The sequence below is a fragment of the Hesperophylax consimilis genome, chromosome 21 (genome assembly GCF_061612785.1).
Source record: "Hesperophylax consimilis isolate HC1 chromosome 21, BYU_Hcon_1.0, whole genome shotgun sequence".
Classification (NCBI taxonomy): Eukaryota; Metazoa; Arthropoda; class Insecta; order Trichoptera; family Limnephilidae; genus Hesperophylax; species Hesperophylax consimilis.
In genome coordinates, this window is record NC_142856.1 from 831,555 (window position 1) to 849,342 (window position 17,788).

Genomic DNA, 17,788 nt, shown 5'->3' on the forward strand with positions numbered 1-17,788 from the left:
ATATTCAAACTTCCGATTTTATTATCCGGGTTAATTCTTCACCATTCCATAGGAAAAACTAAACCCTTCCACACACACTTTTCCACAAATGATCATCTAGTGAATCTAGTCAATCAACACTATGTAAGTGCATTATACATATAAGCAAAATAAATACAAAACAATACAAGAACAACATGTCAACTCACCAGAGATCAAATGGGAAAATAATTCACCAACTCCAGATATTTTCAAATTTAAATTAATTTTGATTTTTTTTCTATTGTTATTATTTTTTTATTGCATTACTTTATTTTATTTTATTTATTAATATTTTATTTAAATTCGTTTAATTAACATAATTTCAATACAGCACATTTATATTTACCTACATAATTTGTCACATAAAATTGCAAAATGGAGGCCTCAGCACGGGTAAAGAAGCACCCAGTGAGGCTCACATTACCCAATCACGTTTTATAAAAAAGATATTGTAATGTATCAATAAAACAAAATTATATTTTGAGCGCTTTGTAACCAAGTAGACAAATACGTTGGTTTTTTGATCAGGCGTCGCGGGTTTAATCCTGTGCTAGTTAATGGCGCGTTCCCAACTCATCTATTTCTACGATCGATTTCATATAAAATGGGCTTTCTAAGCCATAAAACACCCGACAGAAATAGAAATCCAATGTTGAATCAACTTCTACTTTCGTTATATTCTATCATTTATATAGAATCTACTATAGGATAGAGCATGTTAACCCATTCTCAAACGATTCGTTCTTTGAAATAGATCAATGATATCCCAGCTCCATCCCTGGGCAATGGGCATGTTTATTATTCTTAAGTAAATATACTATAACTTATAAATACACATTGTAAACGTGTTATGAATCTTGCAAGGTCTCTACGCTAACAAAATGATATTGAGCTCTCATTTTAAATAAAAATTCAAGTACCTATCTGTTAGTTCAGAAAAAATAAGTTCATTGTAAATAATTTTGTACAATTTTATTTTCGTCTGACAAATTGTCTCGTCTCCTTTCTTTCTGTTCAGTGCAGTTTAAAAAAAAATGAGACTCTTGGCTTGTCATGCAATAAATTTGTTTACTTGTATTTCATTTGGGTTGGTCACCACCTCACATACTCTTATATCGGAAACAAATCGTTTCTCTCGCGTCATCAAATATAATAAATATGCATTTTATAGTCGATACAAAACGGTAAGTAGGTACCCTTTGCGCGTAACCAGGGAGATGGGTCTGTTTTCAAAAACCGGGCGGCAGTTCCGAATTATGTTTTCTTCGTGTTTGATTTGACATCAACAATGACGGCAGACATTGCTTGATCGATTTCGTGTTTAGGTGCAGCATTTAGTTTCGGATGGTCTCACTTTCAGATAGTTAATATTACTGTACATTTGTATCGCCATGCTGTCCAAGCTATATGTAGCCTCTGAAAAAGACAGGAGAGAAGCTCAGAAGAGAGAAAAGAGGAAACAAATTGAAAGAGAAAGAAAGGAAAGGATTTTTGATCCGAGATTCAGGAAAATTGGGGTATGTTTTTGCTATCCTTTGTCATTTTCCAAGCTTACCTTAGGGCACAATACACGGTGGCCGGAAACTAGTAGTACAAGCGGGAAACTGGTGAATATACATCACATTTGAAGTCGATTATGTGGCACTTATAACTTTTTTGAGTTGAGCTTTCGTTTTTGAGTAAATGAAGTCGTTGATTCAAGTCAAAAGTTGACATTTTTTAGGTTTAATTTAAAAAACGGTCCCCATTGCTTGGACCAGTTCCAATCATATTTTTTAACCCTTCAGCAGCCGGAAAAAAAAATCGAAATGACTATATCGAAAAAATAAATTTTTTAGTTCCTTATGTGATATAGGTTCACCAGTTTCCCGTGTGTAGTACGAGTTTCCGGAAAACGTGTTATGAATCTTGCAAGGTCTCTACGCTTTCCATTTAAAACAATATGATAGTCAGCTCTACTTTTAAATCAAATTGTTCAGAAAAAATAATTAATTGTAAATAATTTTATCCAATTTTTGACAAATTGTCTCGTCTCCTTTCTTTCTGTTCAGTTCAAGTTTTAATTTTTTTTAAACTCTTGGCTTGTCATGCAATAAATTTGTCTCCTTGGATTTTATTTGGGTAGGTTTCACATATTCGTATATCGGAAACAAATCGTTTCTCTTGCGACATCAAATACGTGGAAAATTTCCTAACTTCACAATAAATCAAAAGTCTTTAAAAAAAAATCCCGAAGTATTTTACGACAAAATTTCATATTTTTTCAGGAAAACTATATTTTGCAGGGTCAAAAAAATGTATCTAAAATGATAAATTTTATTTAGTTAGTGATAATACATTACAAAATCATAACAATAATATGTATAGTATATTATTCCCAGTAAGTTTAAAAAAAACTCATTTCGGGAAAGACAACACTAATAAAAAAAAGAAACTTATTTTTACATACCTACAAGAAAACGAATTTAAAAGGGAGGTCAATGAACAGTGTACGTAGATTTAAAACAGACTAGATAGACTTTACACAGTTTAATCGAAAACATTAAAGAAATAAACACAGAAGTTCTTTTGGAATTCCAAAGAAAGAATGTGTCACTCATTAATAAAACTTCCGAGAAAATAGCTTTTAAGAGCTTTTGCCAATGTTTTTTTGTTCGTTGCTGGAAGTTTTAAGTTACTAGGTAATACTTTGTATTGCTTACATGTAAGGAGTTAATTCAAAATTTAGTTGTGTAAGTAGATGACGATAAGTATATTTGATTTTGTGATCGTGTTTTGTGCTGGTGAATGTCGGAACTAGAGAATGGTTTAGTGTTGGTGTGTGAGGAGTGTTAAATTATTTGTGGAATGGCAGTTGTGATGTTATACTTAGGCAGAATAGTAAAAGGAAGTATTTGTGTCTGTGAGTATATATCGTTGACATATCCCATGGTAGATGATGTGTATTCCGTACGGCTCTATTTTGAATGACTTATATTTCGGATGTTTGTTTTTTTGGTAATGGTGCCCCAGATACTAACTTGATAACTCAGGTGGGAGTGGATCACAGCATAATATGTGGCACGCAGTAGAGATGTGGGGAGCACACCTTGAAGTCGATAGTGTACACCGGTTATCGAGGAAATTTTGGATTTTACATTCTCAACACGGGAGTTTAGAGTCTATGAGTAAAAAAAAACATTTCGGTACTTGTACATTTTGGAGCTTTTCATTTTCAAGAATGATATTCATGCTCATGTTTTTTTTCAATGTTTTTTTTTAACATTGAGGCTTAATTTGTTTAATCGCAGCCATTTAGCAAAATTTGCGAGATCTTTATTCATTATTCATATCTTTATTCATGACCGGTCGGTGGCCGAGTTGACATAGCGTTTGGGTCCCACCCAGACGTAGTGTGTTCAATTCCTCGGCTGGCTAAGTCATCCATCACAACACAAGCAACATTTTCAGCTTATTGTGGTGGTAGTAGGAGATTTTCAAATATTTTCAGGTTATTCGTAACCCGGGAATGTTTGTTTTTCTTGTTAAAGAAAAAAAATTGAGTTTTTCCAGATTTTTACAGCGTAAAGTTGAAGTTTTCCCGAGATGCCACATTTAGTTATATCATTGATGTATAGTAAGAAAAGTAGAGGTCCAAGAATTTAGCCCTGTGGCACTCCACGTGTGAATTTTCCAAAACCGCTTAGTTTCCCTCCGATATCGACAAGGCAAAATCTATCAGCTAGGTAACTTCCGAGCAGATTTAAAAAATTTCCGTCTATGCCCATTCTCGTTAATATACATTCCATCTTCTTTAGGAGCATTTCATGATCTACCGTATCAAAGGCTTTTTTCAGTCTATAAATATAGCTGCCACATATTCGCCCTGGTCTATGTGCTGCTGAATGTTAGAGATGAAATCGAAGGTGGCACATTGGGTAGTGGAGTTTTTCCGAAAGCCATATTGCTGTGGGGTTAGGAGTGTTAGGACATCGTTACTAGTGATGTATTTTATCACTCTATCTTTGATAATTGTCTCGAACACCTTCTACTTTGTAAATATAAGTCTTCTCTATGAATCGGTATAATTTTCGCCAGCTTTAATTAGATTGGAAATGCTCCCGAGCATATGGAAAAATTGACAAGTATGGTTAGCTGCCCGACTAGGTCTTCTTTACAGGTTTTAGGGATACACAGTGTTACTCCATCGATTCCTGTCATTGCATTCGACCTAAGTTTTGAGATGAACATTAATACCTCATCCTTATTCGTCCTAGTCATATATTCTTATGGATTGACGTGCCTTCGGTTCTACATTGATTGTATTACAGTCAGCAGGGAATCATGGAATGGCAGCTGCAAACTATTCTCCTACTGACAGGAAAAACTAATTAAATGCTGACGCTTTTTGACCGGGTTCCCTAATTTCACAATTATTTACGATGAGAGATTCGATTGTGTTGATGGATTTATGTGCACGGTTTGACAGAATTGAGTTAATGGTTTTCCAAGTTTTTCTTGGGTTAGTTAGGCTTTGTTGAAAGCTATTAATATAATATTTGGTTTTTAAAGTTCTCCAGTAATCAGTAATTATTTTTCTTAATTTATTTTTACGTAATACAAGAGTAATATTACCTGGGTCTTGTTTCCACTGCTTGTGAAGCTGGTTTCGTTCCTTGATTAGAGAATTCAATTTAGAATCAAACCACGGTGTATTTAGATGTTGCCGATTTCTTATTTTTACTTTTGGTGTAGTTTTACCTGCTTCAATTGCATTTTTGACGTAATCGTTAAAATCTTTATAACTGTCTTCGGGTTGGGTTGAGTTGATAGAGAATTTGTTAGCTGCAAGATAAGATTTTACTGCCATACTGTTGATGATAGGTTTAGTTTAAAAAAAATTATACAATTATTATTAAAAAAAACAAACATTTTATGGTCTCTAAGCGGGTCATCTATATTCGATATGGTAATTGAAATGTTTTGTCTGTTTGATATAACGTGATCTATAATGTGCTGCTTGTATCGGTGACTCTCGTGGGATATGATTTGTTTGTTGGTAAAATTTAAAGAAGGTGTATTTGTGGAAGTGTCAATGTTGAAATCTCCGAGTATTAATGTATTAGTGCCTATCTTGTCTACTTTTGGGTAGTATTTTTCAAAATGTGTTTTAAATCGTGCATGTATGGGTACGATTTTCTCCAACATCAAGCCAAGTTTCAGTGATGACAAGAACATGAACAGTATCGCATAATCTTCTGACTTTTTCTTCAATTTCGTCAATATTGTTTTGTACACCTCTCGCGTTCGTATAAATTATTCTCAGACAGTTCTTCATGGGAGTATAGTAGTCGATAGTCAGTAATGTAAATGTAAATGGTAATCTTGAAATTTTAGAGCTAGTTCCTTGGAAAAATAATATTGATTGTTACTTAGCAGAAATTAGTTTTCATTCTTTCAGTGAATTTCAAATGGACGAAGTTATATGACATACCTACATATAATATTACGTAGGCGTTGTATTATATGATAAGTCTTTACACATTCTAATAATTGCTGTTGGTTTTTTTCCGTGCCTAATAGCGAAACTATATTTATACATAGGTATATTGAATATATTTTCTACTAACCTTGGGTAGAGCCTTCACCTGGTAAAACCTACGCCTGGTGGAAAGTTCACCAGTAGCCTCTTTTTGTGTGTTTTCTATTGCGTAAATATGATTTGAGGATAAGGTGTATGATCTGTTTAAAAAATTGATGTTTTATTTAAAACATAGGTGGACATTGCAGCTTTGGACAGACAAATAGAAGAAAATAAGCTAAAGAGGGAGGCAGAGAAGCGTCTGGACAAGGCTTTCACCAACCAGTTTGACAGGGATTGCTTTCTGGCTTTCCAGTTAGATGAAAAGGAAAAAGAGGTAAGTAAGTATAACATCACAAATGCCATTCTACAAATAATTCAACGCTCCTCACACACCAACACTAAACAAGTCTTTAATTCCGACATTCACCAGCACAAAACACGATCACAAAATCAAATACACTTATCGTCCTCTACTTACATGACTAAATTTGGAATTAACTATTTACAATACATCACATGTAAGCAATATAACGCATTACCTAGTAAGCTAAAACTTCCGGCAACGAACAAAAAAACATTTGCAAAAGCTCTTAAAAGTTATTTCCTCAGCAGTTTTATTAATGACTGACACATTCTTTCTTTGGAACTCCAAAATAACTTCTGCGTTTATTTATTTTAATGAATCTTTGTTGTCTTGTCTAATCTAATGTTGTCTTTCCCGAAATGAGTTTTGAAAACTCACTGGGAAGAATACATTATAACTTATTATTTTGTAATAAATAAATAAGTACCTAACTCTTTCACTAAGGTACGTAGGTACTTATATGAATCATTGATAAAACAACAATATTGCCGGGCCTAATCTATTTCCTTCCCGCTCCGTTACATATGTACTTATCTTTTCGCAACCTACCTACCCATTACCAAAACTGCTTGCTTCCAAATTTATACAAATTTGGTGGAGTTATTGTGAACAATTTGTCATATGTCATATACATTACAGCAATCTTGATGGGATATGGCAATATTGACAGCCAACACCTTGCATAGCAAGACTATTGACAGGCAAGACAATTGTTCGGGAAAAATGCAATAATAGACAATTAATCTTGCTCATTTACTTGCTTCTTCAAAATAATGTAAAAATAAGTCTTTCCCTGACCTGCATAGATTTCTGCTACACACCTACTACTTGTTTATGGGCAGCTAAATATGTCTGTGCCCAGAAGCGGATTTGCCCTTAGGCCTATGTAGGCCCGGGCCTAGGGCGGCCAGATATTAGGGGCGGCCAATCGTGACGAAAAAGACACAGATGATAACAAGAAATTTCTTCCTAAGTACCTAAATATTCTACGTACGAAATAGCGATATGCAAGAGCGTGTTCACACACAGCACACAGCGCGCCCCCACGCCCCACAGCCGCCCTCGCCGCACCTATGATGGGTACTGAGAAAGGGGCGGCTACATGGTCTGGGGCCTAGGGCGGCCAAGACTGCAAATCCGCCTCTGTCTGTGCCGTGTCTATGGATTCACGTAATCTGAAATGTATCTATTTGAATTTCTCAGACAGCCTTGGTCCGTAAGTCCCAGTAAGTCCGTTTTGATGCCCAAATGTCTTATGACCCTACCTTATACGAATAACTGTTTACATCATAGGTCTCTTAGTTGGTAGAGCGGCTCGAGGTTGTGTTCCCAGCCAGGCTTTGCGGGTTCAATCCTCTGCCAGCTAAGTCCTCCGTTATTGCACAAGCAACATTTTCAGCTTATTGTGATGATGGTAGGTGGTATTTAAATACATTTTGTGGGGTTATTGGAAAACTGAAAATTCTTTATCATATTTCTTTCTTAAAAAAAAAGGAAAAACAGATCTATGCATTTTATATTCAATAAATATTTGTGTCTTCCACTCCGACTATTCTAGGACAGGCGAAGAATCAATGAAGAGATCAACGAATACCGCAAGAAGTTCCAGAGAAAGGAGGATCGCAGAGAGTATGACCTGAACGACCCCGAAGGTCTGAAGAAACAGCTGGCCCCGAGGTGTGACGGCACCGCGGAGATCAGCCTAGCATCAGCGCAGAAGTAAGCATCTTGTTATTATTATTATATTATGATTCTGACTAGAGTAGCCGGTAAGAGAATGGCGAGATGTTACTTAGAGAGCTAGCAGACTATTTACAGAACACTACAACCTTAGGAGGCATAGGAAATGGGAAGAGGATGAGTAAACACAGATTCATCTACGTTGTCAATGTCCTGCCTCGACGGGAAGAAGGCTCAGATACCTGGTAAGCTGTTGTGGAACCAGGAGACTTCACCAAACATTAAATGATAACTCCGGTGGAATAGGAGATAACATAATGGCCCTATGAGTGCTTACGGGAGCTATAAAAACCGACTCCGATAATATTAATATTGTGACACTGAAAATGAATTTCTAACCAACATGCACAGCACATTGAACGTCGTGAGCTTGCCTTGGCACACACTTCTTGCTTCATTTACATGTGTAAATCTTTGCAGTGGCGGTTTGAGCACTTCTTTAATAGTGAGGACCAAAATGTTTTACGTGTAGTTACAGAAATCTCACTATCCGGAGAATGTATAAAATTTCTCTAAAAAAAATGTTCTTCGACAAGTCAGGGCATCAAGGTCTGGTATCAATGTGAGGATATTGTGTCAGCGCTCTATTATCAGCAGACACATAACTGGACGGATGATGAACCTCGTGCTGGCACTGTTGGTGGACGCGGTGCACTCTCTCGCTGCAGCAGCTGGTCCAGTTTCTTCACCACCTAGGATTCTTGCTGCAGAGTCACCATCTTCGTGTCACTTGTTTCTGTACTTCATCACCTGTTCCTGTACTTCATTTTATTTAACTTATTTCAATTTATTTTTTTAATATTTATATTTTTTTGTAATACCTGTATCAACTGTAAAGCGCCCCTGAGGTGATATCTTACAAAAGCGGCGCTATACAAATTTTCCAATAAATAAAATATGATCAAAAGTCTATAAACAAAATAAATTTAAATTACTGTATATAGAATGGTGAAACTAATGCAATATTTTGCAAGATTATCATCGAACTTAATTCAAACGTGCATGATTCCCGCCCGATACTGCATCTTAGACTAAAACAAACGGTCAAATAATATTCGTCACAAGATTTTATAGTTTGTCCCCGAACTATATGAAATCAACATACAAGTGCGTGTGCGCGGTTTCGCAGATTGCCTAATATAAGATTGAGAAAGATATTCAAGGAATGTACCCAAAAACGTTTTTTTATTTTTTATTTATTAACCAATATACATATAATACATAACTAAACAATATATATAATATATAATATTAGTGGTAACAATACCTCCCTAATTGAGAAATTCTCGTGTTTAGGGAGGGAGCACTATCAAATTGACAGTACTATACATACTTATCAGTTGTTACAATTTGGATGCATGAAGAATTACTTTTTTATATATAATAAAAATATAAGTAGCAATTGTTTTTTTTTTTTGTACATAATGAAAAATTATTTTTATACATAATGAAAATTATAAGATGGCATTTATTTTGTACATAATGGAAATATAGGTTGGCACATCGTAACACATACTTAAAAATTATTTAATAGTAAAATGTTTTTTGAGTTTTTGTTTAAAAATTTCATAATTCCTCTCGGAACTTAAAGGGACATCTCAGATTATCCCCACGTGTGCCCTAGGTTCTGTACACTGAGAAATGCATGAAGGAACTTGTCTAGTCTCTAGTAAGCTCCCATACAGTGTGGAGAGGTCGCCTGTTGCCTTGATATCTCACCAAAATTCAAACATGAAAATGTTTGAAATAAATTTTTCAATTATATTTCCGCAAATGTTAATATGTAATTGCATTTATGTTTAAAGAATTCATTCATCTTGGTGAATACAAAGAAAGCATTGACTATTTTTTTCTTTAATTAGGTTTTGGGAGTATCGGGGGGGGGATCGTCCCCATTTCCCTCCCCTGAAGAACCGCCACGGATCTTTGTGTACATTGACTTATAGTAGGCACCTATAACATCACTTAAGTATGTGAATCAGGCAATAAGACCATCTATAATACGCATTCGTAGGTATGCGGACCGTCTGAAACCACCATAAAACAAGAAGAAGAACTACATAATGTATTTAAATACATTTAACTGTTTCAGGTTTGAAGGAGAAGATATCCGGGGTGTGGAAAGGACAAAAGCAATGGCAGCCCAGAGACTTGCTTGGCTACAACAACAGGTATGTTCATTCATATATTTTAATAACCCGTATGCAATGATAGCCATGTTCGATAACATTATAAGAAGCAAGCTGGAGTACAACTCCGCACTAAAAAAACTTACTGGAACAAATCCAGAGAAAAAATTCCAGGTATAAATACATTTATATGCGGACGCATGAAACTTATCGCGCACCACGTGGACTAACTTGGGGCAACAAATAGATTTAGCCTAGAACCAGACGTAATGCAAATCTTGAGTTTTATGAAGAACGAGCGTATCTCATTCAATATTATTCTTTCCTTTGTTTAGCAAATGATATTAGTCAAACTTATAGGACTGTAATTTGATGGTTTGAATTTTTGGGTGTAATTATAGCTCTTTTTCAATCTCTAGGGTGTTTCTAGTTTAAAAAAGATAGTTACAGAACCAGAGCAATAGAATGACTAAGAATCGCTGCACACTTTTAGAGAAGCAGGAATAGCAGGAATATTACCGGGGCCAGCAGCACTATCTTCTGGCAAGCCCTTGAAAATATTTTATACTCCTGATGGAGTGAATTCGATGTCGCATAGTGTACTACACATTTTAGTTCATAGGTGGCACTGTATCCAGATACAATAATTGTAAGGGTTAGACACACAAGTAATGTAAAGCAGGACCGGACCTGCCAATCCACGGAGATGGAAGATGTCGCTCCTTTCACCACGTGTGAAGGGAGAAGTGTAGTCCCTGTTGCCGCTGTAGAGCTGGTCCGATTCGCTCGAGAGGCTTTTCATTCCGTTTGACATTGTCGGGTCTGGTCCAAAGAGAGGTAGAATAGTCTGTGGTCCAGGGTAAGGCGAGGGTCAGAAGAGAACCAAAGCGTGTGGAAGCGAAAGTGGGAGCGAGGTAGAGCGGGCAAAGCAGAGAGGTGTAGATGTAGCGACTGATGACGACTCAGATGAACGACGAATGATGACTAACGACTGACTTGCAAAAGGTTTGTGGCCCGTATTTATAGGGGGTTGGTAGTGGTTTGACGCTACCGCACACATTATAATTCAATTTTACACTGACAATAACAATGTCAAAACATAATTGGGAACATATCCTGGAGAGCTGGTTCCCGCTAGGCCCGTGGTTGGTCTGTGCACCGACTTGGGCTCGAGTTCCTTTACGTGACCATGCCATACATGCTGACATGGTTCTACAATCAACATGTCCGTTACAATAATGAAGTTTTTCATAGCATAGTTCATAGACGGCACTGTTTCCAGATACAAAAATTATGTGTTTCTTAGCAAAGTTCATAGATGGCACTGTTTCCAGATACAATAATGATGTGTTTCTTAGCATAGTTCATAGCTGGTACTGTTTCCAGATACAATAATGATGTGTTTCTTAGCATAGTTCATAGCTGGTACTGTTTCCAGATACAATAATGATGTGTTTCTTAGCATTAAAATGGAGGCTTCAGCACGGGTTAGGCACCCACTTAGGCCAACATTACTAAGAAACGTACAACATTGTACCAAGATAAAAATAAAAAAATAATTCATGGATGGCACTGTTTCCAGATAAAAGAGCGCAAGAGCATTGAGGAGGAGCGCAAGGCGGCGGATGAGTCATATCGGAGGGCCACCACGGCGCGAGACCAGAGGGCGCTGCAGCTAGAGAGCATCGAGAGGGAGTGCCGACAGAAACTGGACGCCGCTAATGCGCGCTTCAATAAGGCACTGGTAAAGAACACATCGTGATCTATAAAAATATTTAGAAAATGTTAGAAAACATTATAAAAGGTTCTATGACAAAGTAGAACAGTAATTGAAGAAAGGTGAAGAAAAAATAACAAAAAACAACATACCCAATCTGACCTAAACTAATCTAAATTTACCTGACTTGTTATTTTATCATGATCTAATATTTAATGGCAGGGAACCTGTTAACTTATATTCATACTATTATGCGTATGAGTTAACAGGTGATAGTTCATTTTCAAAGATCGTAAACGTCACAAAGAGTTCCGTGCATATCCATAATCCTACTGCTATGATAAGTAAAAAGGCAGCTGGAAACAATCGCATTCCGATGTAGATGGCTAGAGAGATCTTAGAGGTTATCTGACAGATGTCGGTAATATATAAATTTGCCCCTTCATGTTCAAAGCCAAGGTGGGCTAGCACTTTGATTTCTAGCAAGAGAGAGATTTTGAAAACACAACAGAGAAGACGTTGGCCTCCAAGCCGTCTTACATACGCGCTGCTGATTAAAAGAGTTTTTAGTCTAGATTTTGTCTAGCGATTTGTTGTGAAAAAGGTGTCATTATTATCAAGAACCACTCACAACAGACATTTAATATATGTTGCAGGCGGACGAGCGCAGGCAACGTGACACCATCCGTCACGAGCATGAGCAGCAGGATAACAAGGCAGAGATCTACAACAACCTGACGTCGGGCATGCTGGCCGAGGCACACCTGGCTGCAGCCAGCGCACTGGGGCCCACACGCAAGGTGGGCGCCATGTATAAGGGCATGACGCAGGCTGACAAGGACCGCATCAGGAAGACGCAGCAGGAGCAGATCATACAGAATAAGGTGTTTCTATCTCATCTCATCTTCTTCCCTTGTGCTAGTTGGGATGGGGCATATCGCCTCCACATTATCGTGTCCCTATGCTGCGCTACTTTCGCGGCCTCCGTCCATAGTAGGTCCAATTTCTCTTTGCGCAGCCTCTGGAGTTGCTTCTCCCAATTTTGCTAAGTGCAACCAATTCGACTGCTTTCCTTTGAAATGGGTCTTAGTATTTTCAGAGGAAATCGGTTTTGTGACATTTTTAAAACGTGACCATGTCAGTTCGTCGAGCTTCTTTAATCGATTAAATTTATCGATAAAATGTTAATTTTTCTATTTACCTACCTTAACCGCTTGTGCGCCAACTTTGCCTATCGACAAGGTAAAATTTGTATCCGTTTAACACCAACCTTGCCTATCAGTATTTCCTTTGTTGGATTTTTTGCCTTAAAAAATGCTCCTAGCATACTACAATAAATCATATTCCATTGGCTGCACAGTAATAAACCAGATAAGAGTTCTTCCCTTTCGTTTTGTACAATAGCACTCAAGCATAGGAATTCTCAGTTTTTATTACGAAACTCGTCAGTCTGAACGCAGTTTCTTGCGTTTTACTCAGTGATATATTTACAGGAAAGCTTCATATAATTTATTTTTAAATACATTCATTTGAATTTCACTTTTGTTTTCGTGAATGAATGAATGAATGAAGGCAAATCTTAGAAGTGGAAATTAACCCACTTCCCGATATCTGATCGAGCTGAAACTCAACAGACAGACTAGTTGTCGATGACAATGTACTTTATCAACATTTAGTGACAATCGCACACACACAAACGCATACCTAAACGCAAATTCTCTGAAATTGGAGGACATATACTAAATAAATGTCGGTCCTACCCAATCGGGATTTGGCTTAGTTGTTAGCGTGGTTAACTGGAGTCATCCTCATTTTATATTTTAAATACATCAATTAATAAAAATAAATGTATTGTATTAAAAAACGGGTTGATTTTTTAATTGTCAATAACAGTTCTTTCACTTTATGGAAAAAAATAAAATAATAAAACCCCAGGAATATTTTCGTACTTCTTTATTGTATAATAATTTTTTATAGCATGAGAGAGAAAAATATCATTTTGATTTTGAATGAATTGAATATAAGTAGCTATTCTGGGAAAATTAATGATAGACATATAAATATACAATTTTTCTAAATTAACCAATTATAAAAAAATTATCAAAATAGAATACAACTGGCACACAATGGGGTTGGGGTTAGTTTGGGGGAGCTTGGTGTTCCAAAGGTTAATATATCAGCTCTTGTAGTCTTTAAATTCGACCACTGTACTTATTCGTAAACTGGTCTGCCTTATGGACATTTGAACAAACTGCAAGGGAATATATATAAATAAAAATAAAGAAACAGGAAAAGATATATATCCACTATGGAGAGGTAAACTCGTTCAATTCGGAAAAGTGATTATGAAGATTTCTTTTCATCACTAATACGGAATCTTTAAACATGTCTACAACATTCCCAAATCTATTACCAAAATTATTCAGTCGATTTATATGTGTATATATAAATAATTTGTTTTAAAAAATTGTCCCAGAAAAGTGTAGCACTCTGTCTTGTATTTCTGGTAGGTACATTTGATTTTAGCGAGAATTTCAGGGCTTTCAATTTAATAATTAATAATTTTGCTTAACAGAACAAGGTCAGAAATAATATGCCTCTCTGCCAGCATAATCAAATTGACTTGTTTCATCAGAAGCATATGCTTCAAGGTAGTTAATGTCTTGAATTGGAATATTCAGTAAATAAGTGCAGTACCCTTTCTATGTTGTTGGAATGTATTTGATAGAATGGAGACCAAATAGGCCAATTATATTCTACCTGACTTCTTACTAATGAAGTGTACAGAGTTTTCAAGCATTCTAGTGACTTGAAGTCACCTGCAGTTCTGCATATGAAACCAAGCATTTATTGGTTATTTCATTTAAATGTTAGCTTTTCGTCAAATATAACACCCAAGTTCCTGATTTGGGCAACTTTTGTTAATTTTACGTTATTTAAAGAGTGTTCATAAATTATACGACTTTGGATTTTACAAGATTTTTTTTTTTTTTTTTTTTATATTTACTCCACACAGGAGGCCCTGAAGAAAATAATTTCCCTCGGGGCCTATGTCATCTTTGGGGATGCTGTGTGGAGGGTCTTTTTTTGGAGAGGAAGGAGTGAACATGGGTCTTGAAGAGTCCCATGTTGTAGGAGGGAGGAAACACAGAGGCCGGCAGTTCGTTCCACAGCCGAGCTGTTGAACTTAAGAACGAATCGTAGAAGCGACCCGTTGTCATGTGACAAGTGTCAACTGTGTACAAATGTTGGGCGCGCGTTTGGCGTGTATCCCGACTACGCACCGGTGCCGCAAGATACGCACGCAAGATTTATCGATATGTTATCAATTTTATTGGCCCGTCTGTCTGGGGCCTAGGAGCCCTAACATCAGATGTCAAAATATGACTAAACAATACGAATTATTGTCTTTTTTTCTTTTTTCGAAGGAAGCAATTACTTTGGGGTGTGAAATTATATATTAATTGAAAAAAACACACTTCGTAATTCACCACTTTTATTAAGTTTTCACTTATCTCAAGCTGGTTGGCTGTCATTTATAAATTAATAAAAGCTCGGTGGTGTATTACAAAGTGTGTTTTTTTCATTTAATACCAATTCTGCTTCCACAGGCCAAGCGAGAGGCAGAACAACTGCTGCATTGTCATTGGGAAGATCTTTCCAACAGTATCTTGAGGAATGTGTACATCAAGGACTGCAACGAAAAAAGACGAATGAAGTAAGAATTTAATTTAATTTTTACTAAACTGTAATAGCAGATAATCTTTTTTATGTAAATACTAAGAGCCCCAACTGCTCCCAACCGTCTGGAGCCAGTGAGACTATGGCATCCTCAATTTAGGGTATGTCGTGATGCTGAAAGTAGTGCGTAAGGGAAAGAGATACGAAAGAGAAGGGTAGGGTAAATATTTATATCTTGTCAACAAACAATGCCTAAAGCGATTTCAAGTAGTGTTTCAATTTTTAATGGTCTGGAACTTGCCGTAAATTGGTTAGTTTTTTACACACACACATTATTTTTTTACACATCTTCGGATCTACCGGATCTGCCCTGATGATGGACACTGCAACGCTGTCCAAAACGTCGGCTAAAGAAGGAGTTAGCGCAACACGGCATAACACCCCAAAAACAAACAACAAAAATTGCCGTAAATTGTCATTTTTTTACAACAATTCTATAACCTTCTTAACACTGTAAAATATGTATGTATGAAGACTGTTTATAAATCAAATAAATAAAATACCAAATATCATTATTTAATTATAGTAAATAATGACTACTCGACTGCTGACTTCCTCTGGTCTGTTGCCCCAAAATAACTGAAAAAAAACTTGACTTTTGCAAATACAGGCAGTCTGTTTGATAGATTCCGCTATCTTAACAAACGATTTTTTTTAGAGGACCGGACAGTAGTTAAGTGTACTTATTCTACTAGTATTTCAATGGAAGTTGCTCCAAAGAACTAGCGTCATTGATCCCAAGGTGGCTCCCAAATACAACAGTGGGGCGCACTTCCGATTTATACAGAGTCAGCAATTGTGCATTGTTCAAGCATTTATCAGCAGGCCCTGTACATTGTACAGTATGCCAAGTTTCTGAGAGGATTACTTAACTCTGGTTTCAAGACCTTCGATCCATTGGAATTTGTGTGTTCTTTCGTTTTGTATCATGGACCACAGTACTGGTGTAACAATGAATTGGTGCACATGACATAAGGTCATTGATGTGAAATACCTTTTATTTAAATATATCTAATTGAATTTCACTTTTGTTTTCGGGAATGAAGTGGAAATTAATCCACTTCGATCGAACTGACACTCAGCAGATAGGCTCGTTGTCGACGACAATGCATTCTGCATCTTTTGGTGGCAATCAAGTACACTTACGTGGACGTACACACGTTTCTCTGAAATCGGATGACATTACATCAGTTAATATATGAAATAAATGTAGGTCATACCCAATCTGCATTTGGCGAAGTTGGTAGAGTGGTCGACTCCATTTCCTGGTAGTTTTCAATACTCAGTCAAACCAAAAAAAAGATGTTTTTTTTTAAGTTAAGACATTTTAAAGCAGACATATTATAGTAAAAAAACTTTGTTTTTTACTGGTTGATTTTTTAATGGATTTTTTTTTTTTGTGTTTCAGAGAAAAGGCTCAGCAGATTGTGAAAGATAATGAGGAACTGTCGGTTCAACAAAACAGGAATAAGTTCAACCAGAACAGAGTGATGAACTCAAACCAACCTACTGATGAATTCTACCGCCAGTTCAACTCCTCCACAAGATGAATTTCTTTTCATTAGAGCCGTCGACTATTGCCTAAAATAAAGTTAATTCACAGGGCTAGGTACTTCACTTATGACATGGCCAAATCAAAAAATAGTTTAAATTAAAGAATGCATAAATAATATTGAACAAATTATGAATAATGAAATGACACTGAAGAGATGAACCGCCAGACATGTGTTATGGGAGTATTGTGGGAGCACAATTTTTAGTTAATTGCTTTAAATATTAAATTTTCCTCTTGAACAGATTATTACCAATTTCTAAATTGGCGACATCAATTTTTTTCAAATTGGTAGCTACAGATCGCGCTTCTTGCGAGTATCCGTTCAGCGTAATAATAACAACATATAAACAGTTTTGACGAGTGCAAATTCTAATCAAGTTTTATAATAGACAAATTTTGAATCAATTGCCACCTTCGAAGTTTATTAATAATTTTATTTAATATTACCTACTTATACCTTCTTAACTCTTCATTATACATCTTTTAAAATTGTTTCGGTATTCTCAAATATACACATTAAACCTATAAAACAATATTCATTGTAATATCTTGAAGGAAGAACAATTTATGAAAAATATCGGTGAAATTCAAAACATTTTTCAAACCATATTCAAACTTCACTATATTATGGCCAGTGTGACAACTTTGCAAGAAAAGAATAAAATTGAAAGGCTTACCGCCAACAGGTCTGATATAGTTTCTCCCTCTTTCTTATAAACAACGCATGTGACAGAGAGAGAAATGACAACGGAACTATCAGCGGCAGGACGACCGAACATCAAACAGCTGTTTTTGCTCATTGTTTTGTGATTGGCCTGAAGCTAGTTTTAGATAAGAAAACAGAACAGGCTGTCAAACATTATATGGATAAAATTAATTTCAAAATTATTGGGATAGATATAAAGTACTTGCTCATGGTAATACAAAAGCTGTCCACACATGCACCTAATTTTTGTCC

The 17,788-nt window shown here is 36.2% G+C and overlaps 1 protein-coding gene across 1 annotated transcript; it reads left to right on the plus strand.

Annotated features, from left to right (window-relative positions):
- The first annotated feature begins 1,412 nt into the window (after positions 1-1,412).
- LOC149413465 (RIB43A-like with coiled-coils protein 2) lies at positions 1,413-16,890 on the plus strand. Its single transcript, XM_089644404.1, has 8 exons — positions 1,413-1,538; positions 5,778-5,918; positions 7,507-7,667; positions 9,781-9,859; positions 11,400-11,561; positions 12,191-12,418; positions 15,146-15,252; positions 16,684-16,890. The coding sequence occupies exons 1-8, from the start codon at positions 1,413-1,415 to the stop codon at positions 16,823-16,825; spliced, it is 1,146 nt and encodes a 381-aa protein (XP_089500530.1). The 3' UTR covers positions 16,826-16,890.
- The last annotated feature ends 898 nt before the right edge of the window (positions 16,891-17,788 follow it).